Genomic DNA, 27,572 nt, shown 5'->3' with positions numbered 1-27,572 from the left:
TCCTGCCTCCTTCTGAAATACACTCAGCTTAAGAAGAGACTAATATATTTACTCTAACTGTGCTCCGTCTAGGAATAATTTTGCTGTAGAGATTAAATTTTTATATCATCTTGAAGAAAACCAACTCCTGCCAGTCCCCAGGGATCCCCTGTCTGGCTGTTCCAGCAGGAGGGGCTCAGATCTTGGCAGCTCCACGTGGTATCTTGCTTTTTCTTTTTCCTTCTATTCCTGCAGTACAATAGCAATATATTCCATTTGTTCCAAAGTTCACAATTTTTTGGAGATTCTGAAAAAAAAATCCTGTTTCAGCTTTGGGTGAATGTGGCTTTGGGATGAGTGAAGCTTGTGGCTGCTCAGAGCTCTGATCTGCACCAACACCTCATCTCCATGCAGCCCATCTCCTGAGCTTGCAGAATTCCCTAGGGGTTGAATCCACTCCAAAGATCAAGATTTTTGTGGGGATTAGTGCTGTTTATCACTACAGGTAGGCTGGAGCAGGCATCAGGATAGACTTTCTGGCAGAGGTTCAGCACTTCTGCTTTGTGCCTGCCCAGAACGATAAAAGTTTTGCTCTGTGACTTGGGAACAGTCCTGACTCTTTGCTTTCAACCTTTTCTTCGGAGAAATGAGCTGGTGGCACCATGCTCCTTCCCTTTTTTGTTCATGCTGTCTGTGTGTGTCACTTCTGGCCCTTTCAGGCCAATTCAAAGCAGGTTTCATGGAATCCCAGAATATCCTGAGCAGCCACGTGGGTTGGGCTCAGGGCAACTCCTGAAGTCACAGCAAAGGTACCCCAAGTTCACAGAAAGGTGCCCAAAAATGTGGTGAATAAAAGCCAGTGAATGGATTGACTGGATGAGGATGTGCTGTCACCAGTTGTGTTCAGTTCTGCCCCTCCTGAGGCACCTTTTCAGCCAGCTGGAAACAAATTCCTTCCTCTTCTGTCTGGACATGAATTGTCTTCCTTGACAAATGTTCTTCACTCTTGCTTGGTGTGCCACACACCAGAGTGACATTCCTGAACCCTCCCAACAGCCTGGGCTGCAGAGGAAATGTTGAACCAGCACAGAGACAGACAGGGGATCCTGCCTGGCACACCCCACCTGGAAATCTTCATCTTCATGACTCTCCTTGCAGGTGCTCTCCTGCAAGGCAGGATGGTGGGCTCGTGGTGGTGCCCTGCCCAACACGAGTGCATCAATTTGATTGATTTCTTTGGTTAGATGATGTTGGTTTATCAGCATTTACCAACTCAAAGTACTAGAAAGACAGAATGTGCAGAAATGAAGTGAGTGAGCAGAGAGAAATGAGTGCTGGGATCTGGTGTGGCCTGGGTGGTTGGTGGTGTTCTGAGCACTGTGGGAGGGTCCTCACCTTGAATTCCAGGTCCTTCACTGAGCTGCTGTGCTTGGGAACACAAATCCGTCACCTTAGCCAGAGGTAAGAACCTCTGGAGACTGGCTGGGATCTTGTGGGGAATGGATTGGCCTTGCAGGGACCATCCTTCCCTGCTGGCTTCAAGTGTGGAGCTCTGGGACAAGCACTGCCTTGGTGTCTGAGTTCATGATCTGTTATTAGCTGCTGGTAATAACCTGAACTTGTGATTTCACAGCCTGCTTCTAATAGAGCCAGGTGCTGGGATGTCCATGGTTCCCACATCCCACTGAGTGTCCTCCATCCATGGAGCCTCTGTCCCCCTCAGAAAATCCCCACGTCCCTCCTCACAGGAGTGTGGCTTCAAAGCACAGAAAGCAAAAGCACTGGGGCAGGGAGAAATGTGTTCAAAGGAAGAAAAAAAAAAAGCAAAATTAAGCTTTAGAAACAAACTGGGAGATGCTGAGGGTTCCTGGAATGGAACCTCTTGGGGCTGGGAAGTTCATGGAGTGATCTGCTGAGCTTCTGCAGGCCACAAAGTGTCACCCATCCCAGCCTTCCTGAGTGATCCCCTGGCTCCTGCTCAGCCTGGAGCTGGGAAAGGCAGCCTGGATGTGTGATCACAGCCTGGGGCTCCTGGCAGCTCCTTTGTTGTTATTGTCCTCAGATAAAATCTAATCAAGCCCAGTGTGGTCAGAGGGGCTCTCATAGAGCAGGGAAGGATGTTGAGGACTTCCTTCTCAGAAGGAATACTACTACTAATAATAACAACAACAACAATGATGATGACAATAATAATAATAGTAGTAATAATCATAATTCTTCAAACTGTTCTTCCAACTGTGATTTACACTCCCAGCTCATTTTTTTCCTGTCTCTCAATGCTACTGTTTAAATCTGTGGGCAGGCAGGACCGTTTTGTCCAGGACAATGGAAGTCAGTGGTAGATTTGGGAGCTGGACCAACCTCAAGGTTATTGTCGCTTCAAAAACTTCAGAGGTGACAAAATCTGTCCTGTTTTCAGTCAGGGCTCTGCCATTGAAACAATGGAAATATACCCTGTGTCTTTCAGTATTAAAAAACCAAACAGACACAAAAGCAAACCAAAATCCATCATTATTATTTTTGTGTTTCTGACAAAAGGAGTGAATCTCTGCTAACGAAAAATATTTAAATTCCAGGTATTCTGTCTAATAAGTAACAACATGAGCATGGACTTGGCTTCTCATTGCCACCACCAAATCATCCATGGCGCTCTTTATTTGCAGCTCATTTTAAACTTTGCCTATTTCCTTCAGCTATGCAGATATAAATAAATAATTCCCCTTGATAAGGGTCTGGGAACACTGTACTTTAAAAGATAAGAAAGGTTTGAGGGGAAATTGTTTTTAAATCCCTACCATTTGTATGCTGTTCACTGTTCACACTGAGCAAAAATTCATTCAGCTGGCACTTAACCAACCCTGTTTTATTCCTGCTCTGTGTTCAACCTATCCTTCTCCTGGGGACATCTAACCTTCCATGTAATTACCTCTCCAAGAGTGGGAAGGAGGCCTGAATAACCTCCCCACCAACTCAATAAATGCACAGATCCTGGGACAGGTTATCAGCTGCATGCCAGGGGCAGGGCTGGCAGGAGCAGTGTGCCTGAGCCGTGAGGAACTGCAAGACTTGAGTCATTTTTATTCCAGCTTTGGGCCAAAGAAGGAGGACATGGAATGTCTGCAGAAAACCAACCCAAAACACCAGGAAGCCAAAACAACCAGGATTTTTAGAGTATTTTTTTTTCCTTGGGAGCTGGAAATAACAGAAATGGGTTTTACCAGGGATGGGTTTTTACCAAAAATGGGTTTTACCAGGTATGGGTTTTACCAGTGATGGGTTGTTTTACAAATTATCAGTTTGACTAGAGATGGGTTTTACCAATGATGGGTTTTACCAGAGATGGGTTTTGCCAGGGATGGGTTTTTGCCTATGATGGGTGTGGTCAGTGCTTTGTGTGTGGAGACATGAATCTTGACTCCATGTTTCAGAAGGCTGATTTACTATATTATGATATATATTAAAATGATATACTAAAACTATACTAATAGAATAGAGAGAAAAGGATTAATCAGAAGGTTAGAAAGAACAGGAATGGAATGAATAACAAAGGCTCCTGACACCCAGATAGTCCAAGCCAACTGACTGTGACTAGCCATTAATTAGAAACAACCAACATGCACCAATCACAGATGCACCTCTTGGTAAACAATGTCCACACCACATTCCACAGCCATCAGATAGTTAATTGTTTACATTTATTTTCTGAGGCTTCTCAGCTAGAATAGGAGAAAAATCCTAGTAAAAGATTTTTCATAAAATACCATGGCTACAGATGGGTTTTACCAGGGATGGGTTTTACCAGGGATGGGTTTTACCAGAGATGTTGTTTTTGTTTTTCCCCCAGGTCTCTCCAAGTCCCTTGGTCTCATTGAGGGCTATGGTGGCCGTGGCAAGGGTGGCCTCCCAGCCACCCTGTCCCCCGAGGAGGAGGAGAAAGCCAAGGGACCCCACGAGAAGTACGGCTACAACTCCTACCTCAGTGAGAAGATTTCCCTGGATCGTTCCATCCCGGATTATCGCCCCACTAAGTAAGTGCCAGGGTCTCCAGGAGGGAGTGTTTGTGTCCAGGTGTCACCCCAGAGCCAGGAATGCTGCTGCTTTCCCAGTCAGGTTTGGTGCTGCTGGCTCTTCCCTCATTGCTCACAGGGCCCTGCTCAGTGATGAGAAACGGGAGTGGCTGGGCTGGAATGAGCTCATGGAGTCACAGAACCACTGATGTTGGAAAAGCCTCAAAGGTTATTGAGTCCAACCATTCCCCAGCACTGCCAAGGCCACCACTCACCTGTATCCTGAAGTGCCACATCAACAGAGCTGTTAAACCTCTACAGGGATGGGGATGCACTGCTCTGGGCAGCTGTGCCAGGGCCTGACCACCCTTTTTGTCAGGAAATAATTCCTAACATCCAACCTAAGCCTCCCCTGGCACAACTTGAGGCTGTTTCTGCTTGTCCTGTCAGCTGGTACCTGGGAGAAGAAACTGATCCTCACCTGGCCCCACCTTGGTTCCAGGTAGTTGGGGAGAGTGAGAGAGTTCACCAAGATGATTTATGAGGGGAAAAAAAGTGAATTTCTTCCCAGTCTGTCTCTGTTTTCCTAAAACAGTCCATGATTCTAGGTGGAAGTGATGCCATCAGAAGCTCAGCTCTGCTTTCACTGAGCTTTTGGTGTTTACTATCCTGTAAAAGTGTGCAGAAATTCTGCCTCCCTCCCCTCCCTCCCTGGCAGCTCCTTCCCATCCCTGCAGGACCTCCAGGGCCCTTGGGCTGCCCTCAGGCTCTTCCCAGTGCAGGAATCCTCCAGAGACACTCTGGGATCTCCCACTGGAGATCTGGGCCTTTAAAGGGAGTTTTTACAGGCCCTCTCCTTTTTTGATAGAGCTTTTAAGGTGCTGGTGATGTTTACCTGCCAAGCAGCACAGGAGAACAGGCTTTAGAAGAGGTGACACATCATTTTGTTAAGAGGATGAGGAAAGACGCTGCAAGTATATCTTTGTGAAGTTTAATTTTAGATATGGCTGCCAGAGTGTTCCTCAAAATAGAAAAGTGTCAGTTTGTCCAGGCCTGGAGTGAAATCCCTGATAAAAAAATGAGCCGAGAGAGGTTTAGATTGTGAAAGATTCGTGTCCAATGCCTGTGTCACTGGGGCAGTGACAAAGCTGTTGCCTGGCATCTGCAGAGCATTGAAAACCATGCAGCCAGGGATGCAGCTCTGTGTGTCAGGTGGTGGCAGATTGTCCAGGCTGGGGAAGCAGGGGCAGCTCCTGTTCCCTCTGTCCCCAGAGCTCCAGATTGTCCAGGCTGGGGGAGCAGGGGCAGCTCCTGTTCCCTCTGTCCCCAGAGCTCCAGATTGTCCAGGCTGGGGGAGCAGGGGCAGCTCCTGTTCTTTCACCTCTCTGGGTGCTGCCTGAATTCCGCGCAGCCCCTTGGAGCATCCAGGGCTGTCAGCCACTGACAACAGAAATCCCTGGATGAGTTTCCAAAGGAATGGAGGCATTGTGCTGCTGCAGCTCCTCTGCCAGGCTGAATTGCAGGTACAAAGTGCACCTTTGCCTCTGTGATATGCAAATCCCAGCACAATGCTGGATCCTTGGAGCGAGACCTTCTCCAGCACTTACCTGAGGCTGAGCTGCTGATTTCCATTTCTCATCCCCAGCTCTGACTTACAGCAGAGCCAGCATTACTTGGCAAGAATTAATTTGAGAAGTAATGTTTCTCTTCATGTTTGGGGGGAAGAAAAGGATTAATTCTGACATTTTCAGGCTTGCGTTGTATTTTTCCTCAGTTCCACTATCCATCATTCCATGGGAGAGTGGGGGAGAGGACAGGGCACAGCATTAAAAATGCTTCAGTTTGGAGCTGGGCTGAGACTTGGGAGGGAATTTGTGGGTACTGAGTGCAGCTGAACAACTTAGTGCTTTTTATCTGTGTAAGAACTTCGGGAGTGCATTCTGTTTATTGGTTTTCTTTTTGTTTTGGGGATCAATTGGCTTGATATTGTAAGAGAACAGTTGGTCTGTGTGTAATAGGCTGGAGTTTGCTGGAGAATTTAGAAAGTTTCACCTCTTCCTACCTCTGGCTTCAAGGTTCCCTCGCTATTTAGTGCATAAAGTTTTATGGCTGATTTTATGAAGGGTTGAACACAAACCATTTAAGTCAAGTATCCTGGTCTCTGATTAAAATAGATTCAAGTCAAGGGAAATTAGCCTAAATGGCTTTGAAATTGCAGCATTAGTGGGGAAAAAACGGTTGAAAACCCTCCAGCTGATAAGCATTACAAAGCATGTAGTAGTTTTAAATATAATGGTGAAACTGTGTGGTTCAGCTAAAGGCTGCAGAGTGTCTGGAATGCCAATGGACTGGCACTGGTCCTGGCACAGGCTGGCACTCCCCAGCCTTTCCTCTCAGTTTTCCCTGTTTTTAAGGAAAGATTCATGTGGTCAAGTGCACTGCCCTGAGTGCTGAGCAAAGCTGCATCAGAGCTCTGAGGCCTTTTCCTGCTCCTTTCTTGTGCCTGTGGCCAAAGGGAAGTGGAGCAAGGAGGGTTCTGGGGAAGTTTGGCACATTTTGTGTACATTTTTGTCTCCAGCCTCCTTGCACCTCGTGGTCAGCACCACTGAGGGTTCAGGGAGTCAGATATCCCTGCTCCAAGGGATTTCAGGAGCTGTTGGTGAGGAGGAGCCAGTCCAGCTCGCAGCTCAGGGCCTCTCAGTCCTGCCCAGAGGCAGAGATAGGAGGGAGTTTCCCTGGGAAAATGGTCCCAGAGGTGTGAGGATGATGTTTAGGAGAAGGTGGGGTCTTTCCCAGCACCAGGAGCTGTGGCAGAATACCTTGTTTGCCCTGATTTGGGGAATTGTGGTGTCTCTTTCTTGTAGTCTGGATTATCATCTTTGCTTTAGTTGAATTATTTCCTTACCCTTTCCTTTTCTTTCCCTTATCCCTTCCCTTATCCTTTCCCTTATCCCTTCCTCTCCTCTCCTCTCCTCTCCTCTCCTCTCCTCTCCTCTCCTCTCCTCTCCTCTCCTCTCCTCTCCTCTCCTCTCCTCTCCTCTCCTCTCCTCTCCTCTCCTCTCCTCTCCTCTCCTCTCCTCTCCTCTCCCCTCCCCTCCCCTCCCCTTCCCTTCCCTTCCCTTCCCTTTTCCTTTTTCCCCTCTCCCCTTTCCTATTCCACTTTCTTTATCCCTTCCCTTTTCTTCTTCTTCCTCTTCCCTTCCCCGTCCCCCCTTCCTTCTTTCCCCTTTCCTTTTTTTACTTCCCCTTCCCTCACCTCTTTCCCCATTCCCTTTTCCCCTCTCCTCTTTCCCCTTCCCTGTTCCTCCTTTCTGCTTTCCCCTTTCCCCATTGCTGCTGTGGCTGCTCACCTGTGCTGGGAGGTGGAAACTCTTCCCTGCTGTTCCCTGCTGAGGAATTGGGGTTGTCCTGGGCTGATTCCCAGAGCAGTGGTGCCAGAGGTGTGGGATGATCTGTGTGGAGCTGGTTCCAAGCAGGAGCTGTGCCTGCCACTCCTGGACCTTACCCTGACCCAGCCCTCTGCTGAGCAGGAAAGACTGTGCTGGCTGTGCATGCGATTTTCCAGTGAGCCAGGTAACAGATTCCAGCTGGGATGGCTGGGAAAGCTCTTCCTTGGGCTAAAATAGGCAGGACTTGTGTTTTGGGGTGAGTTATTCCAGACCTTGCTGCCAAGCAGTGCCATAATGAGAAGGGCACTGGGAACACATGCCTATCATGCTTGATTGGGTTTTTTGGCTTTAAGATGAGATTCCTGCATGATCTGGGAAACAATCTCATCTTCCAGATTGGAAGTACCCAAGGTGCTGCCTGCAGCCTGCAGGACTTCTTCACAAATCTTCACAAAAATGAGCTGGAGAGATTTTCTCAATTTTCTGCAAAAGCCTCTGAAGGAGAAGGCTGCTGTGTGAGTTTTATTGTTTATCCATTCCCAGCACTCACTGCCTGCCTGGGGAGGATGGGGGTTTGGGAGATGTGTTGTTTTCTATATTGAAAGTGAAGCATATTTACATGGGATGCCAGGGCCTGCAAACATTCCCTGCTTGGATACAACATTTTATGCATTTCTGTTTTATCCTGTGATACAGGATTTAATGGGAACCTTTCCTATGTGTAGCCAGGAAATAAAATTGCTTTGTTAGATCAGACTGCCTGTCCATCTTATCCAGTATCTAATCTCTGATAGTGGAATTACCAGATGCTTCAGGTTGAAGAAATCATATTAAGGGAAACTATGAAATAATCTGCCCATCTGGTACATTCTGCCTCCCCCATTCTTTCCTTTCAATCCTATCCAACATAAATGTGGAGTTCTCATTATCTCTTAAAAAGTCTGTTCTTTTCTGAAATCCTGCTAAGCTCTGATTCAGTGGTATTTTATGGCATTATAGGATTAAGGGGTAGATTTAAGAGAAATAATACCCACAATTGTTAGGACTGTTGGATCATTGGGTGCAGATGACACATTCCTGCTGCTGCAAATCTCTCAACAGCTGTTCTCGGGAGGGGAGCCTCGAGGTATTAAAGTGAAGAGCAAGGATGGTGTAAGAGATAAGCAACTCCCAGAGTTTGATTTTTCACATGTTTTAAGGGCTTCCCAGCCTGGAGACACAACCCCTTCCTTCTCCTGCCTGCCTTGGGGTCCTGCACATGGGTCAGGAGGTGCATGGAAAGGGACTTTGGACAAGAGGATGTAGTGATAGGATGAGGGGGAATGGCTTAAAAATGCCAGAGGGTAGGGCTAGATGGGATATTGGGAAGGAATTCCTGCCTGTGAGGGTGGGGAGATACAGGAACAGGTTACCCAGGGAGGTTGTGGCTGCCCCTGGATCCCTGGCAGTGCCCAAGGCCAGGTTGGACACTGGGGCTTGGAGCAGCCTGGGACAGTGGGAGGTGTCCCTGCCATGGCACTGGGCTTTAAGGCCCCTTCCAACCCATACCCTTCTGGGATCCTCTGATGGAAAAGGTTTGGAGGTGTTGGGAGCCTGATTTGCTGCTGTGTTCTCACAGCACCTGGTTTGTGTTTGCCCTGGGACCTGTGGAGAGGTGGCCTGGGCAGAGCCCCCATCACCTGCTGCTGGAGAGGGAACAGTTGCACATCCCTGCCTGCTGTAGCTGTTCCTGTGGTGTTTGGGCTGAGTCAGAGCCATCCCCCTGTGGCTCTCAGTGCCTGAATCACTCGTTTATTTCCGGAGCTCTGCCGTGGGATTTCAGCACCAGCTGCCTTTAGCTGCTTTATTACCAGGGACCTCATGCAGCAGCAAGCTGAGCCTTTCTTTGGGATACAGTGCAGAAGATGGAGAGTTTTGCCTTCTGGATAGACTTTGGATTGTTGTTGGACAGCTTAAAGAAATGAAATCAGCTTCTGATCAATTTTTATTTCAAGTGGTTTTGTGCGGCCTCTGTGGCCCTCAGTGTGTACCTGCTGGGTGCTAGAGCACTTTGTGGGGTGGAGGGAGGCCCTGTTCCCCTTGGGGTCTCTCCCCATCCCTGGAGAGCCTCCCCCAGATACATGATGTTGCAGGGCCCAAGAATTCCATTTTGGCTTTTTAATCACAACGGATTGCATATTTGGAAAGTGGTGGATGTGACTGAGACACGTCAGGACTGCCCAGGAGGATGCACCTGGAGGCTGTAATTGAGTCTCCTGCCCATGAGACCACCTCTGCCTTCCCATCTCTTGTGCCGGATCCCAAATGTTCCTGCAGACCCACTCTGGCCATGGTTTGTGCCAGGGGGCTCAGCCTGTGCCCTCTGCTTGGCTTTGATGGGAAGGTTCCATGTGCCATCATACTTATTTTTCTGTGAAAATACAGAAATCTCTTCCACTTTGTGAGTGACTGAACTCCCTGGCTTTGCAGGTGCTCTTGTCTCAGATTTCTCTTGGACCAAATCACTGAAATGAGGTATTTTCTCAACACCTGCCACAGTTTGGGCAGGAGATGCCCCTGTCACAGCTCCACACATCTCATCTCATTTCCTCCCCTTTCATAAAACAAAATGCTTTTTGCCTTTCCCCCTGCCCACAGGACCGTGCTGGCTGTGGTAGAAGTGTCTGAGATATGTAAATATTACTGCAGCCAGTGGGAGAGCTCAGTGATGGCTTCTCAAGGATCTGGGACATTCCTGAGCACACATTTGTGCTGATGTGCCAGTCACTCGTGTCCTGCCCTGGGCTGTTCAGCCAGGCTTGATGAAGTGACTCTGCAGAGAAGGACAACATTTAAGAAGACAAAACAAACTACTTGAATTATGAGAGTGATATTTGCTGGGAAATAGAGTTTCATGCCTGTTTATTTGTTGTGATTGCTGCTTATTGCAAACAAAGGAGGTCAGAAGAGCTCCTTCTCTCTTGCATGCACAATGTGCTACTACAGTCTGCAAAGAGTGCTTTGATGGGTTTCAGTCCTACATCTAAACAAGAGCCAGGACAAGAGGCAGGATGTAGAGCTTTTTCTTTGTCAAATAACTGAAGGGAAAACTAGAGAGGAATCAAGACAGTGGAAGAACAAAAAAATTACATTTTCAGATGTGAAATTCCCTTTGAATTGCATGTGGGAGTGTATTAAAAGATTCTTACACCTCTAGAAAAAAGACAGGACTGGTTGTGCACCTTCTCTCCTAATAGATGATTGTGGGTTTGATCCAGCATTGCATGAAAAATACTCCTGCCCTTGGCTTTTTATAGTTTCTGCCATAAAAAAAAGGAAAAGTAGTATTTTCTAGTACTTGGAAAGGTGCCCCTGAAAGTTTTCTGGGAGAGGAAGTAGAGAAATCAAGCAGTGAGTATCAGTGTCACAGCTCTGGCATGCAGGGGCTGTGCCTCAGAACAGGGCTCACCAAAGCCAGAGCAGATTTGCAGCTCAGGGATGGATTGTTGGATATTTTCTGTCCATGTGTTGTTCTGTCCTGCCCAATCTGTCCCATCTCTGTGTGGCTCCAGGCAGTTTTAATCTGCCAGGCTGCAAAAAGTCATGGAAACCTCCTGAGCTGGAAGGGACCCAGCTCAGGAGAATGAGAATCACTGAGGCTGGAAAATCCCTCAGTCCCTCCAAGGCCATGCAGTCCAAGCTGTGCCCCAGCCCCACCTTGAAGTGCCCAGCACCCTCTGGGAGAAGAACCTTTCCCTGATCTCAGCCTGACCTGCCCTGGCCCAGCCCCAGCTGTCCCTGTCCCTGTCCCACAGAGCAGAGATCAGAGCTGCCCCTCAGGAGGAGCTGCAGCCCAGTGAGGTCCTGCTGATGTCACTCAAGGCTGTGCCCATGCTGTCCCCTCCCTGCTCTGAACCGAACCCAGCTCCATACAAAGTCAGGTTTTTATTTCTCCTGCAGCCTCAGGGCCCTGAGCTCAGAGGAGCTGCTGCTGCTGCTCTGTGTGTGCAGGGGCTGCTGGTGCCCTGTGCCCCTCCTGCCCTCCAGGGCTGGGGCTGCAACTTCTGCTGCCTTTGGGATGATTTGCAGAGAGGAAAAAGCCTCTTTGCTGCTCCATTGCTTTCCCAGCACTAATACAAACCAGCAGGCTGTTGAATAAATACCAGTATTGATCTTTATTCCTCAGTGTGTTTGGACATGCTGCTGCTGACTTCCAGAAATGCTTTTTCTTGAAAACTGGGCAAGTAGAGGCTCTAAAAGCATGCTTTTCCAGCTGTGCTTTCCATTTGTTGGTCATTATTTAAGCCCATTCCTGTGACCCACAGGAGCAGCCTGGTTCCTTGGACACACAGGCAGCTGGGGCTGGCTCCCGAAGAACTGGAGCTGTCAGACTCCCTGTGGGAAAGGGTAGGGATTTGTGCTGCATGGATTTAGATGGGGACACAGGACAACTTTTTCTTTCTTTTCCTTTTGAAGCAGAGGTCCCTGGAGCACACTTTGGCAGCTTATGTGGGGTCAGGAGTGTGTCAGAAGCCTTTGGTTCTTGAAGTCCCAATACCTTCTTTAAACCCAGTTTGGAAGAAAGTGCTTTGGGGAAAGCAACTGGAGTTGTTTAGTGTCTGTTAGAGAGTCTCTTATTTCCACTGTGCTGCTCAGTGTCACCTGCAAACACTGTGACCATGGATTTATAGCACAGGACCTTGGGGTTCTTTATGCCATACATTCCACTAATTGTCAATTTTCCCTTCCTGACTGCAAAGTTATTACCTGTTCTTGTAAGTTGGGAACATGGGGCTTCAGGGAAGACTTCTGTGGCAGGAGTGTGCTATAAAACAGTTCTTAATGTAAACAGAAGTATTAAATTATCACTTTGGCAGAGGATGGGATTAGTATAATTTAACAACTTGCTTTTGTGCTCCTCTCAACTCCTCTGCTGAAAAATACCTGTGTTATCATAAATACTTCTGCCTAAACTGCGCTTATGAGAATAAATGAAGCAATTTAAGCTTTGGATACCCTTCTCTCCAGTTGGCTTCCAAGGAAATCAGGGCTTGTGTGTTTGTTTGTGCCACCAGCCTGCTCCCCTGGACTGCCCAGAGCTTTTCTGTTCCAAAGCAGCACATGGCCAGCCAGATCAGGCAGAGGAGCAGTCAAGCTCTGCTGCTTTGACAGTCTTGGTCTTGCAGCCGTTTGTGCAGTTTTCCAGCAGGAAAATCCAAGAGCAAGGAGGTCTCAATGACTTACTGTGTGTGTGTGTGAAAGAGCTGGCCATGGGCAGAGCTGGGTAAGTGGATGTGACACTCAGAATTGCTCTGGCTTTTATCTCCCTTAGATCTGTCTGAGCCTAATAACTTTATTACAAGAGCCTCTCACCAGAGTAAATCCCATTCTCTACATTCTGTTTTTACAACTTTGCAGATGATTTCTTCTTAGGACTTGCCAAGTAATGTGCCTTTAGAAATGTCTGTATGTCCCTAAATTGTAATGCCTAACTCTAAAATAGAGCTGAACATTTCTGAAGAAGAATTACTGGGAGTAAAGTAGGTGCTTTAAAATTGTGTTTTCTGGGAAAATGTGAGGAAGTTTCAGAACTTTGTGGTCAGAAATAGTTTGAGAACCTGGATCTGTAAACAGTGAACTGTACCAGACAGCATTAGGTGTATTAAGATGCTTGGGTCACAAAAAATGTACATCATAGGATAGACACAATAGATTTAATGTTGGCAGTCCCTTTTGCAAACAGACATGTGCACTGAATCAGCAAAATCCAAAGTAGAATAAGCAATTAATGAATGGAGCATGATGAGGAAGTGGTAGGATGAATAGCAGGCTGAGCATTTGCTTTCTTTAAAGCCTGCTCATAATCTTTACAAAGGACAAATGGAGATCAATTCATTTCCTGGTGAAGCTTTATTTTAGAGGACAGCACAAATGGAGCTTGTTTGGTACCAGTGGAGCTGTTTGTCACCAGAAGGACAAACCCAGCAGGTTTTTCCTCTGCCATTAAGGTTTTCAGGCAGGAAGCAGCAGAAATGTGCAGGGAAGAGCTGGGGAGCAGTGCCCATGGATTAAGGCATCCAGGGAGCTTGGACCTGCCTGTACTGGCACAGCAGAACCTTGCAGTGGGATTTTACAACATTCTGTCCTTCAGCCACGGTGCTTTGCAGCCCAGGCATGGGGAAATCATTCAATCCCTTCGGGGCCCCATGGATGCATCAGGATTTACCTCCCAGGCCTTCAGCTGCTAAGTTCTGGAGGTTTTCTGTGGGCCAGAGGGAACCTGAGAAGCTGCAGGCAGCAAAGCCAAGCCTTGGGTGTGTCTGGATGTGTTTGGCTGTGCACGTGGGGGGAGTTTTGGTGTTAGGGCTGGTGAAAAGTAGGTGAAAGTCCAATGGCCTTGGTAAGGTGAGGATGAGAGAGAAGAAGAGTCCAGAATTCCCCACTTTTCAGGTGTGCATGCAAACCTCTGGTGTGTGTAGGTGACAAGGATGTCTTGGGAAGGTGTGGAGTTAAGCTCATCCGAAATCACATTTAAGCCTTTAAAGTTCATTGTGTATCTCTGTACATATTTTGATACAAGTTTGCTGTGTTTTGTCAAGTGTGTTATGGAATTATTTAGGTTGGAGAAGCTGTCCACGACCATCGAGCCCAGCCCAGCACGGCCAAGGCCACCACCATGTCCCCAGGTGCCACATCCACGGCCAGTGCTCCTCCAGACACACCCAGGCAGGCAGGGTGCACTCACTGCCACACCTGGATCCTTTGAGGGCTGGGCTGCTGGCAGGGTGACAGAGGAGCTGTGTCACTGTGTCAGGCTTTAGATGCTCCTGTCAGCATCTCTGCTGTGGCAGCAAATGAATCTCCAGCCCCAAAATCCTGGTGTCTGGGCTGGAGTAGCACTGGAAGGTTCCTGACTGTCTGTGGCAGGGAGCTGTGGCTGCTGTCCTTTGGATCTCTGCAGAAGGCGGCAGGCACAACAAAAAGGATGTGAAACCCCATTTGTGGGGCATCTCCAGCCTGTCCCTAAAAACTGATTGTGTTTTGTTTTGGGGTTTTGTGAGGGGACAGGGAAAAGTTGGAATATTTTTATTTGATGTGAGTTTTTTTAACCTTGTGGTAATTCAGCTTTTGTTTGACTGGCTGTGTTGGGTTGGATCCCTCCCTGCCTGCTGTGAGGTATTTCATGATGTTGCAGTTTGCACTGGGTTAAACTGGGTGCCTTTGTGTGCTGGGGCTCTGAGCTAGTCACCTTTGTCCCCCAGTTCTGTCTGTTGTGTATTTTCTCTGGCAGAGGTGGATGATGTCACCTGTGACAGCAGAAAATCCACATAGGAGCAAATCCCTCCACAGAATAGCAGGGCTGCTGTGGAGCTTCCTGTGTGGAATAATGGGAAACTTGTGTCACTTTGGAATGAAGGCTCATGCATGGTCTTTGGTTTCTTAATTCTCCATCCTCAATGTCCCCTACATGAAGGGGCACCAGTATTTATGGGCAGTTCATTGCATTCAGTTAACTGGTACCTGACACTGGAATCTGAGGAGAAAAGCAGATTTAAATCATCCCTATCTGCTGGTTTTGATCCTTTTGATAGTGCTTGGGACTCGTTTTTATTCTTTTCCACTCACAGCAGTACAAGTGTCTCACCAGTGTGTCAGTGTGCCCTGGTGAGCAGCCTGGGCTGGGCTGGGCTGGTTCAAGCTCTGGGATTTTAGGATGGCAGAGCTCTCCCTGGGGAGGGCAGAGCTCCCTGGTGCCAGCTCCGGGGTGTTGGGGTGGCAGAGCTCTCCCTGTGTGACATTCCCCATGCAGGAATTTGGCAGACAGGGCTCAGTGACACCCCTCTGCTGAGGCTGATCCAATTCTGACAGAGGTTAAACAAACTTATCCAGCAATGTCTGTACGTAATAGGAAAGCTTTAAAAACCTCTTCATCTTCCAGTTCATAAAGCCGTCAGCAGTGTGGCTCTGTGATCACAAAGAAGAGGAGCTGTCTCTAAAAGTCCATTGTGCCTTTTAAGTTCATCATTTTTATGCCAGCTCTTCCAGCAGTGGCATCATTCCACCTTGTTCCAGGCAGTGGCCACTTTTCTTCTTCATTGCCCCAAGTCTGTCCTGGGGATGTCAAACTCCTGGGTTCCCATGAGATCTATTCAAGTAAAACACTCCTACCTCAGGCTCTGCACCAAGGATTTCATTTTCAATTTGAGAGGGAAGGTTTTCAGCAGTGCCAGTTTCATCCCAACCTGCCTGAGCACAGCTGGGACATTTCCTGGTGGCATTGTCACCCTGGTGTCCCTGGCTGGGACATGAAGGGTTCCCTTCCCTCACTGATGATTATCTGAACCTTCAGCTTGGGGCTGCCTCTGATCAGGAGAGGAAGAAGGTATTTTCACCTTCCCAAAAAACAGCTTCAGCGTGTTTTACCTGACAGAAATATACCAGGGATGGAGGGCTGCAATAAACTGTCCTTTGGCAGTGGCAGTGTCACTTTGCTGACCTTGAAGGGAGCTCTGTCTTCTGCTTCAGATGAGATGTCTGTGAGTTACCTTGTCCAGGACTGTGCCTACATGAGCAGCTACAGGGCAGCAGCTGCCTCCAACAGAGGCTCTCAGAACAGGCACTGTTAATTTACAACTGACTGTTAATTTACACTTCCCTGTCAATGTGCAGTTTGACATTACTGCCTTTCATCTGTGAGCACCCAGCCCTTGGCAGTGGCCAGGACCTGGTGTTGTCCCTGTGGAGCAGGGTCAGGTTCCTTCCCTGCCTGCTGGAACACAGGGGCTGCTCAGTAGTGATGGACTCTGAGCTGACCTTGTCTCACAGCGTGGGCTCCTCCTGGCAGGGGAGCTCAGGGTGCTGCTGCCTCTGCTGTGATCATGTCAAATGCTGCAGAGAGCCTTTTCAAAGCCTGCTCATTCACTCCATGCCTGTTTGGACATCATTCAGGGTTCAGCTCCATTTGCAGGGCACTGTTTTTAAATAAATAGAGAAAAAATGCTCCTAAATTTCCTGCCTGCCAATCTACGTTGCCTGAGAAGAGAGAAAGGCCACCAGCCAGGCAGCAGGGCTTGCAGCCTTCACTCCTGAGCCCTGGTGACCCCCTGTCCCCTTGGGCTGACCCCTTCATCCCTGAGCTTCATAACCTTGACATCCTGTGTTTGAATCCCTCCTGCCTTGATTAAGGGGGCAGCAGTCTCCTTCTCCTGAGGACTTGTCAAATGGGGGCCCCCCAGCTTGGATGGCCAGGTGTGGCCAGATATGGCCATGAGGAGACCCTGGGGCTTGGTCACGCAGGACAGAGGCTGTGGCCAGCCCTGCCTTGTCCTGCTGGGACTGATGAGGAGCCAGGAGCTCTGTGCAAGAACTGGGCACAGTGGATGTCATTCCTTGTGCTGTCCTGAAAAGTGCCAGGTGACAGGGACACACTGTGGGCTCCTGCACCACACATAGGAGGAGTGCTGACCTCTGTCTCTGTAATGGGGTAAGATTGCTGGTACTTCCCATCTGAGGAATGCGCTCAGTTTTGGGAACCTCAGCACTGAGAGATGCACTGGTGACTCTTTCAGTTGCAAGCCGATGTTTTCCTGAAGCAGCAATCTCTGGAATTGCTGCTCTGGAATAGCAGTCTCTGGAATCTGGGGAGAATTTCACTTCTTGTGCACAAATTCTGACCCAACTGTCTCTCACACGTCCTTGGCTCTAACGTGGCTGTTCCATAGCTCATTGTAGAAAAGGTATTTAAATATGTGTGAGTGGAACTCTCTCTCTGCTCCTGGGCCATGTTTTATAGGAACAATTCCACAGCCCTGTGGAAGATGTGCCAACATAGCTGAGCACTTCTATAATGTTCACAATGTTTTTAAGGACAGGAAGTAAGAATTCATTTATTCTGCTGATCAAAAGAATATTTGCCTGTTTAAATATTCACACCCTTGAGCCTGCTACAAGACTGAAATGTCAGGAGGGGATAAGCTCCTGATAAGCATGTTAGCTGGATTTATTTAGTGTGATGGCCAAAAGAGAAATCATTAATAAGTCAGGATCCAGACTGGGGAGCTCCTGGGTGCTCAGAATTAAAAAGAAAGGGGGGGGGGGGGGCAGGAGGGATGGAGATCTGGCGCTCTGATATGGAGGAGAGGACGAAATCTTGGAGAACTCATCAACAGGATCTACTTTATAAAGAGGTGTGCTGTCCATTATGAGAACCACCACATTCTTTGTCTGCCCTATATTCTCCCACAGGCACACAGGATCTGCATGAGATGAGATGATCTTTAAGGTCCCTTCCAAACAAACCCCACTCAGTGATTTGGTGATGTGGGTCCATTTTGTGCCAGCTGGCACAGATTGCTGTGTCTGACTCTCCCTGTGTGCTGTCTGTGATGGCTGATCCCACAGAGCTGGAGAGGGGTGCAGCAGGACCCCATTAGGAGCTGTAGGAATAACTCCAGAGGGCGAGGGAGCAGCACAGAGCCCTAAAGCCACAGCTTTTTCTGCAGACCCAGGGTGTTCAGCCCTCTCCATGGTGGTTGCTGCTGGTGGCATTTCAGAAGGACAAGTAGAGATGTCCCCTTCATGCTCTGGGGGACATTTGTGTCCTGAACAGCCCTGGAGGGCATCCCTGGGAAGATGAGGGGACAATGCAGCATCAGAGCTGATGGTGCTGTAGTTATGAAATACAACCCAGGTCATCAGCCAGTCTGAGCACAGACTCTGCTCCTCAGAGCCTCCCTGAGCAGCACAGAGCAGGTCCCACTCCTGCCCCAGCCACGAGTGTGCTCCCAGGAGCACAGCACAGTCCTGTGTGCTCCAGGGTGATCTCCCAGGGTGCTGCCATCCCCACCTGTGCCAGGCACCAGGCAGGCCAAGGGATGTGTGTTCCAGGGGCTGCACAGAGCAGGCTGCTGTTTTCCTGCTGTTATTTTGTTGACCTTTTTTTCTGGGTGTATTTTCAGACCTGACATCCATCCAAAGCAGAGCAGGGCCTGCCCATCCTCAATGGCTCCTGTTCCAGCCTGTGTGGAATGTGGGCACTGCACAGGGTGTCCTGTGTGTCCTGGGTTTGAGGGATGGACAATTGTTGTGGCTCTGCTCTCAGGGAACAGGGCCAGGAGGAGAGGGAAGAGCCTCAGGCTGGGCCAGGGCAGGTTTAGATTGGATATGGGAGGAAATTTCTCGCTGAAAGGGGGGTCAGGCATTGGAAGGGGCTGCCCAGGGCAGTGGGGGGGTCTCCATTCCTGTGTGGGGACTGATCTGAAGGCCAAGAGTCCTTGAAGCCAAGCAGTGCCTCTGTTGTCTTGGAACAGTCCACACTCCAGGCTGCCCATTATCTGCACTTATTGGTGTTGATCAATGGGTTATATTGGGAAGGGAAGGTGTAGAAACCATTGGGGTTTAGCTGATGCCAGACAGGGCAGTTCCAGGTGTTTGATGGAAATGGCTTTGTGCCCCAGGTGAGAGGTGTTAATTGAGTGATAGAGTGGATCTTGTTAAATCACTGGGCACTAAGAGGTGGTTTGTAAATGTTAGCTGCCACTTTGTGGCCTCTCTGTGCTCCAGGAGCGTTTGTTGTGATTCCAGGTGATTTTTCTGCTGAGGGATCATGAGGCAGTAAATGCTGGGATATCCCTTTTCTGTTACTGAGACAGACAATAAACATCCTAATCTCACTGGCTGCTCTGAAGAGTGGATTTACAGCTGTGTGCTGAGCAGAAAACAAACGATCGGAGGATTCAAAGCAGGCTCTGCAGCAGGCAAACACGCGTTGGAGCAGAGCTGGGGTTTATGCTTTTTGTCTTTTGAATTTGGCTGACTTGATTAAGCCAGCCTGACGTGTGCCAAGCTGTTCAGCAGAAACTCAGCCCTGCTTCCTCTTTCCCCAGCTCACCTTCTCATCCTTCCTTTGTTTTGGGATGGTTTCTTACATAAACCAGGTGAAAAGATGTTCTCTGTAAATACATTTGTTTTGTGGGTTTCCTTGCAGGTTCTCATGTTTGCAGACTTCAGCTTTATGTAGAATAAAACTCTGGGACCCAGTAAAGGTAGTGGCAGTCACAGTGCAGGAGTTGTGTCACCTCTGCACCCGTCCAAATCTGTGTCCCTGCAGGAGGGGCTGAGGAAGATTTTGGGAGTTGTTTTATGCAGGGACTGCTGTCAGTCATCAGCTCCTCAGTCTGTTCTGAAGTGAGAAAAGATGTCCTGGAATGTCCTGAGCTGGAAGGGACCCCCAGGGATCATCCAGTCCAGCTCCTGGCCCTGCACAGACACCCCAACAATCCCAGCCTGGGCATCCCTGGAGCTCTGGCAGCCTCGGGGCCGTGCCCATTCCCTGGGCAGTGCCCAGCACCCTCTGAGGGAAGAGCCTTTCCCTGATCTCCACCTACACCTCTCCCATCATGCTTGAGCCTTGGACCAATACAGAGCAAACCCCTTTTTCCCCCCTGCTGGAGGCCAAGAACATTTCTCAATGAGATCTCAGCAAGGTCCTTAAATTAAACCCAGTGCTGAACTTGGGGAGTTTTTCCCCAGCCTCCTCAGACTTGGAGAGTTTTGTGAGCATGATTTAATGAAACATATTCAAGCATGATTTAATGGGACATAAAATGCCTCTTTGATACCTCATTGATCTAAAGGAGAGACAAAACTGTGAGGTGGCTCTTTCTTTCCACTACATTTTGATATAAATCCTAAAAGCATGTGCCAGCCTAGATTTAATTGGAGAGAGCAGGATTTAGTGAGACAAAATGTAATTGTGTAACCTGCACTGATTCATTTCCAGATGTTGGCAGTGCTCTGTGCTGCAGGGGGGTCTTTCCCACCTAGCAAAGGAGGGATGGGGAGAGATCACCTGCAGCCTCCCCCAGTTTTTTCCTGTCAGGACTTGTTGCAAGCTGGCCCAGTGCCTCTGTGTCGTGGTGGGTGTTCTTCAGGTTGCTGTGACCTTCCTGAAGAAGCCACTTCAGGGGCACAGGCAGGTCTGTGCTCACCCCAGGTGATTTCAGCTTTTCTGGGATCTGGGTGATGCAGAAGGAGAGATGGGGTCTGTGTGTGGGGTTCCAAGGAGAGATTTATTGAGCTTCTCCTCCAGAAGAGTCCAGGGTCAAGGAACCACTCAACTGCGACAGCAGGGTTTATATGGGGATTGTGAGGGGTGGGGCAGAACACCAGGGCCAATGGGATTCAGGCACAGGGGTGCAGCCAGGGGGAAGGGCCAATGGGATACATGGAATCTGCATGGCATAGCAAGGTGTGCTGGGAGACACCTTTTTCCTCATCCTAACAATAGTGATTGTCCCTTGAGGGGTTTTCCCTGGATTCTTGCCTTCTGGACTTTCTCCCTACTGGCCCACCAGTTTGCACACCTCTGTCCTGCAGATGTGGAAGGACCTCTGCCCTGGGGCCCCTGCAGATGTGCACGTGGCTGGAGAGCATCTTCTCCATGGGCAGGGAGAACTTTCTGAGATAGCCTTTTGGGACTGATGGAATGAAGAATGTGGCCTAAATTCAACATCAAATGATAGGCTGGGCTTTAGCTGGGTAGCTAATCACTGACACTGGAATGTGTTGTGGTGGTCTGACCCTTGCATTTAATTTAAATAGAGGGGTTTTCAAGTGTAGGGAGTGTTCCCCTGAACATTCAGCTTCCTGGAACAAGACTTGCTTTGGGCTGGCCAGATACAGCACGAGCTGGGTGTTAGAAATAAAACCTGAGATTCACAGAATCCCAAGTGCTTTGGGTTGTAGGGACCTTAAGCCCATCTTGTCCCATGAGGGGACACCTTCCACTGTCCCAGGCTGCTCCAAGCCCTGTCCAGCCTGGCCTTGGGCACTGCCAGGGATCCAGGGGCAGCCCCAGCTGCTCTGGGCACCCTGTGCCAGGGCTTCACCAACCTCACAGGGAAGGATTCCTTCCCAATATGACTCTCTTTGAGCTTAAAAGAGATTAATTAATCTTAATTCCCCCTTATCCTATTACTGCTTGTCCTTGCAAAAATTCCCTCTCTAGCCTTCCTGTAGGCCCCTTATAGGCACTGGAAGGGGCTCTAAGGTCTCACTGAATTTTGAAGTATTTTGGCCTGGGATGTGAATTCTGAGGGCTTGGCTGGCACACAACCAAGGGCTGAGGGGGGTAATTGAGGGCAGAGGGTGCCAGGAGTCTCACTTGAGGTTTGGTGCATTGCTTGGGACTTTCCCTGAGCCCCTGGAGCTCCTGCTGGGACCTGGGGTCAATGCTGGGTTCTCTGTGCTCTTCCTCAGGATTGTCATTGAAATTCTGAAGGCAGCAGGGATTTCCCACCTTGTGCCTCCCCACCCTTGCAGAAAAGGCAGCCTCTCAGGTGGGCAGGGTGCTGTTCCTGGGGGTGCAGGAGAGGGCAGGTGAGAAGGGAGGTGTGGGGGCTGCAGCCATGGGCAACCTCAGCTGTGCCAGGACTGCTGACCCACAGTGAGTCCTCCCTGCAGGGTCTGAGCGTTCCCCAGTGAAGCAGTCACACCTGTGCCTCTGCCTGCACATGGGCTGAAGGACAAAGCATCCAGATCAGCCCTTTTTCTATGAAAAAACCCAAACCACCCAACAACCCAAAGCCCAGCACTTCCCACCCTGTGCCCTCACCATTCCCGCTGTTTCCTGCAGCTTCTCCCCAGCCTTTCCAGTGATGTTTGAGCTCAAGTGTTGCTCTGCCCTTTTCCCCTCCCTTCCCAGGACAGCTCCAGTGTTTCCCTGCACACTTGCAGGGATATTTGCTGGTTTGTGCACTGGAAGAAGCCTCGTGGAGCTGCAGGCTGTGGCAGAGCATCACTCACCCCACAGCTTTTGGCACCAGCATTGACAGGACCTCGTGGGAGGAACACAACAAACTTGATGTTAATTTGGTTTAAAATTGCTGCCTTCCCAGCTCTGTGGTGGGAGCCAAAGCCACCAGAGCAGGGTGTTGGTGCAAAGCCTCTCCTGCCTCTGGAGAACTGGAGCTTTGTGCCCCAGCAATGTGGGCTGGCCTTTCCCACTCCTCCCTCCCACACTCATCTCCTCTCCCTGTATCTTTGTCCACCTGTCCTGGCACTGGAGAGGGAGAACCCTGGTAGGAGTGGTGCAGGGAGAATGCCAATGAGCAGGAGATGAGCCTCAAAGAGCTGGGTTTGGATTTGCCTCCAGAGCTCTTTGATCACAGGCTGAGCTCTTTATCCCCTGCAGCATTCCTTGGGGGAAGGCTGCCCAGAGGTGAGCAATGATTAAAAGGAAATGCTCCTGCTCCTGTGACAGCCTTGACTTCACCAGAGCAGGTATCAACATCAACCAAAAGCAGTTTTTAATGTCTGAGTCAGTGTAGTTTGACTTTCTTGGCAGGATTTCAGGGTCACTTGTCATTTTGCCCCATCATGACCGTTCTTTCATTCATTTTAAAGAAAGATTTTCCCTTTGGAATATCCTTTTCAGTGTTTGGTTCCCTTCTGTCAACTCTTGGCTTGCTGTAGGGTAGGCAATAATTAAATCAGGAAACACAACCGTGTTGTCACCCAGCAAACTTGTTTAACTAAAGAAGATCCATAAAGAAAACTGTGTTTCTGTGGAAATCTTTGACTCCTAAGTCTCGTTCTGGAGTCTAAAGAACTCCTGCTGTTGCCTAAGAAACACCCAGGACAATTAAATGCAGAGGCATTGCTGGGGGGCTGAGGAGTTGTTGGGATGTCACTCTGCCTTTGGTCTTTCTCTTCTTATCTGGGCAGGGGTTGCTCCATGCACACTCATCGTGATTCTGGGAACTCTGCTCGTGTTCCGTGTCTAATCTGTGAGGGATGTGGGGAGGGGGCAGGGAAGCTCCTTCTGGCCTTGCCCCACCTGGATTTATTGTAGGGGCAGCTGGAGAGTTGAATTAAATTGTTGGAAGTGGTTTAAGATCTCCTGATTGCTTTCCACAGTTGCTCTGTTAAGAGGAGGTGTCTAGTTGAGATGAAACAACCGGGAAACAACATCTGTGTCCCTGTGCTCCCTGGAGAGCTGGGGGTCACCTGGAACACCCCTTCCCTCAGAGCTGCCCCAGCCCTGCTCCATGGATGTCCCTCTCTCCAGCTCTAGTATGTCCATGGAACATGGACCTGCTGCTTGCCAGGGTTGGTGCTGGTGGAAACCTGGGAGCTCCTGCTATTGTCCTGCTCTGAAGTCTGTGTGAGCAGAGGCCCAGCCCCAAGCCCTGCCCGAGTTAAGGAATGATTCCTGAAACCAGGGAGGTGATCACAAGGGTTTGGGTTTGACCATCCTGGCTGTGGAGTGCAATGACACCAGCACAACACTGCTTCAGAGACAGGAATGTGCTTAGGAGTATCTGCTGAGAGAGCAAAAACATTTATTGAGACTTTTTAACCAAGGCTCATTTTATGTTCATTTCTTTCCAAAGCAAATGGGAAGAAAATTCCCAAGTGCTGTTGAAGAACAAGGTTCATTTCTGAGCACCTATAAATGTTGGGGCAGGGTGGGGCTGGGGAGTTTCCCTTGAACTGCTGGAGGCATTTGCTGTGTTCTGGAGGCCACTCTTGCTTATCTGCACACACACAGGTGGGGTGAGCTCTGGATGGACTCTCTGAGCCTGGGGATGCTCTGCTTTGCTGTGTTCTCTCCCCAGCAGCAGTGATTGGAGGCTGGACTTGCAGGCAGTGGGGATCCCCGGCTGTGCACAGCTGGGAGGTGGCAGCCCTGGGATTTGCCATGAGCCTGGCTGGAAATGCTGCCCCCTGAGCTCTGCTGACCTCTCTGCCCTTCATGTTGCAGGTGCAAAGAGCTGAAATATGGGAAGGACCTGCCCCAGATCTCCATCATCTTCATCTTTGTGAACGAGGCGCTGTCGGTGATCCTGCGCTCGGTGCACAGCGCCGTCAACCACACCCCTGCCCCCCTGCTCAAGGAGATCATCCTCGTGGATGACAACAGCGATGAGGGTGAGCAGCACTGGCAGCTCCAGCTCCACCAGGAGGGGCTGGCTTTAATCTGGAATCTCCTGGAGGGTTCTTGGGGCAAGGGCATGTGGGTGTGCTGCTGGCACAAAGTTCTGTGCAGCTTGTCTGGTGAGGAACAGGATCAAACCACAGTCAAATCTGAAAGAGTTGTTGTTTGAAAATGTAACTGAGACCTGGAAGGTGAAGGAAACCAGAGAGCCATCTGACCTTTCCCTTCAGAACCATCCAGGAGCTCTGGTTTCAGGGTATCCTTGTTTCTCATAATAACTTTGGTTGTTGCAGATAGGCACCTCTAAATATTTGTCAGGACAAGAGCCTGGAGCTCAGAGGGATTTCTGCTCTGGTACCTCCCAGGGGTGTCAGCTGAGACGTTTCCTTTGTGTGTGCCTCAGTTTCCCTACTGTAAAATACCATCCCAGGCTTTATAGATGGCTGGTGCTCTGCAGAGACCCTCATTCCCTGAGTTCTGGTTTTGGAACAGGAAAGAGGAAGAGGAGGAAATAATTCCAGCCCACCTGTCCAGGTCAGGCCCTGCCACAGGCTGGAGGGGATGTTTGGTTTCCCACATTACACACGAGTGTCCTTTGGTTCAACCTGCTCTCAGTCACTGTTGTCGTTCCTTTCCTTCTGGCTTTTGATAACACAGAACTGCAGGAAGCACTTTCAGACTCAAATTCTTCAAAGAATCTTCCTTTTTTTTTCCCCAATATCCACTCAGACAACATAATCAGGGCAGTTAAAATCCTTGTGAAGGACAGCAAATAGTTGACTTTGTTTACTGCCTTCTTCAGTTGTGCTGTGTCTTCATCCTTTTAATGTTATTTGAAAAAAATTAATCAAGGAGTGCCATGGATGCTGTGATTGGAGGGAAGAGCAGGGCAGGGTGCAGGTGTGGAGAGCTCATTTCCAGAGGGAGCTGAGAGGTTGTCTCTGTCTGTGAGGGGAGGAGCTGGTGCACAGTGAGCTCTTCAGGCTGTAAACGCAGACACTCAAACACCACAGTAATGAGCACCACAGAAAGCTGATGAGTTCTAATTACCAGTAAAAGAATCAGGAAGGCAGCTTCTCAGCTGATGGGAGTCACAGCAGCTCCAGGGCAGGAACTTGGATGATGCCATGGTGAAGCTGTGGGATTTCAGAGTTGGTGAAGGGGAAGTGCTGGTGAGGTGCTGCTGGGGTATCCCACAGTGCCCAGCACTTGAAATACCAGAATGAGAGGCTCCTTCTCCAGATTGTATCCTCTTAATGGGGCAAAGAGAAGAACTCTTTCAAAGAGAAGCCGTTGGTGATAATCACTGAGCTCCTCCCCTTGTTGCTGTGCGCCAGGGATGTGTTTCTGAACGGCTCTTTCTCATCCAGTGTGAGGCTGATGGTGAGCCAGGTGCTCTAGAGACACTGGAAAGGTCTGGAAAAGGACACTGGAAAGCAAAAAAAAAAAACCAAATCCTTCCTAAAGTGTCTGCAAGGCCAGAGCTGCAGCTGGCAGTGAGGATCAGGGTGGGATCCCTGTACCCACTGTGGGATTGCAGGGCACCACTGGGGTTTGGCAGGGTTGGGGCTGGGGGATGGCAGGGCAGGCAGAGGGGTGCCCAAAGCCTGGACTGTGTTCAAGCACTTCCAGCTCTGGGGTTTCACAGAATCCCAGAAAGTTTGGGTTGAAGGGACCTTAAAGTCCATCCAGTGCCACCCCTGCCATGGCAGGGACACCTCCCACTGTCCCAGGCTGCTCCAAGCCCTGCCCAGCCTGGCCTGGGACACTGCCAGGGTTGTGTTGGATTGTTGTACAGCACCAGGGAGGGAGAGGCAGGAAGATGATCCCAACTGATGGAAAAGTTTAAACATCCTGGGCACAAGGTGGGAAAATCCCAGTCTCCTGGCACAGCTGGGCTGCATCTCACCCCAAGGGTGCTTTGGTTGGAATCGGGAGTGTCCAGGGTCCTCTCATGGTGGCCCAGGGCAGTGCTGAGGGTTGGACATCCCTGAGGAGTTCTGTCCTCAGAAACACTGGGTGCACAAGGAGAGTGGAGGGGGCAGGGCACTGAGGTGGTGCCATCAGCTGGGAGGGTGAGTTAATAATGCCAGTGTTCTGCTGCTGAGGCTTTGCAGGCCTCATGACAAATGAGATTTTTAAGGAGGGATTTGAAGGAAGATAATGAGGTAACTTGGCAGATGTTTATGAAGAGCTCCTCCCAAGCGTGTAATAATCTACTTTTCTCATGTAAAAGAAATGATACAAACCAGAACGTATCTCTGGGACCATGTGCTCCCTCTCAGCATCCTGGAGGAGCTGCAGTGACAGCCAGGAATTATTAATGGCAATAACATTGTCACAGAGTTCCCACTAATGGTCGGCAATCATTCTGAGCAGCAACAGCAGCATCGCAGAGTTGATGCTTTGGATATTACAAACAAAGTCATCATAATAAATAGATTTGGCTTCTACAGGAAAATAATTACAGGAAAATAGTTCTTCATGAGCTCTCAGATTTAGAGATGAATCCTGGAGGATCAAGCAGAGAATGGGGCTGTGTGGGTGTGAATTTGGAGGCTGTGATTGAACAAGAAGGAATTTCTTCAGCCTCTGTGGGAGCAGCTGTGTGGGCATGAGGGACCATTTCTGTGGCTGTAGCCCAGAAAAAGCCTTTGGAGGCTCAGCTGTGTAACCTGAGAGAAGGTTGACTCCAGGGAGAAGTGCTCAACCCAGAGCTGTGCTGTCCCTGGGTCACCAGAAGCAGCTTTGGGGAAGTTGCTGAAGGCTCAGGACAGTCCCTGGCTGGGGTTTGTGTGGGTTTGCCAGGGGGGAACAGGAACCACAGCAAATTTGGGTAACTGAAGAACAAAGCACCAAGTATTAACAGAGATTTCCAAATCAAGTTTTAAGATTAGCCCCAGGGGTAGAGGCAAGAGCTACCTGCCCTGCCCACCTGGCTCTGTGCCCTCCAGGTAGAGCTGTGACAGCCAGGAGCAAAGCCTGGTGCTGGTGTGAGGTTTTCAGGCTGGAACAAAGAGCTTCTGAAGCCTCATTAGACACTCCCTGCTCTCAGCTTTGTTGTACAACAGCACGGCACAACACAAAAGTGTGCAGTGGGAGATTAAAGTTAATGAACACCGGCATTCTGATGCTTTATGTCTGAGCTGTAAATAGATAAAAGATGCCAATGTATTGTAACGGGGAAAAAAAATCCCTCCTTGAAGGAGCAAGCTTGGGGAGTTGTAGTTTGAACCCCCTTCTCCCTTGAGCTGCACATTACACTCCATAAAGACTCTT

The 27,572-nt window shown here is 49.3% G+C and overlaps 1 protein-coding gene across 1 annotated transcript in view; it reads left to right on the top strand.

Moving 5' to 3' along the window:
• The window catches only part of GALNT17 (polypeptide N-acetylgalactosaminyltransferase 17), a 207,801-nt gene that overhangs the window by 51,428 nt on the left and 128,801 nt on the right, over positions 1–27,572 (top strand). The window contains exons 2-3 of the mRNA XM_041425040.1: positions 3,824–4,007; positions 24,120–24,286. Of these exons, the coding sequence (XP_041280974.1) occupies positions 3,824–4,007; positions 24,120–24,286 (351 nt within the window). The remainder of the gene's footprint in view (positions 1–3,823; positions 4,008–24,119; positions 24,287–27,572) is intronic.

Source organism: Onychostruthus taczanowskii, unplaced genomic scaffold (genome assembly GCF_017590055.1).
Source record: "Onychostruthus taczanowskii isolate IOZ18803 unplaced genomic scaffold, ASM1759005v1 scaffold86, whole genome shotgun sequence".
Taxonomy (NCBI): Eukaryota; Metazoa; Chordata; class Aves; order Passeriformes; family Passeridae; genus Onychostruthus; species Onychostruthus taczanowskii.
This window is presented reverse-complemented; position numbering and strand designations above follow the sequence as displayed.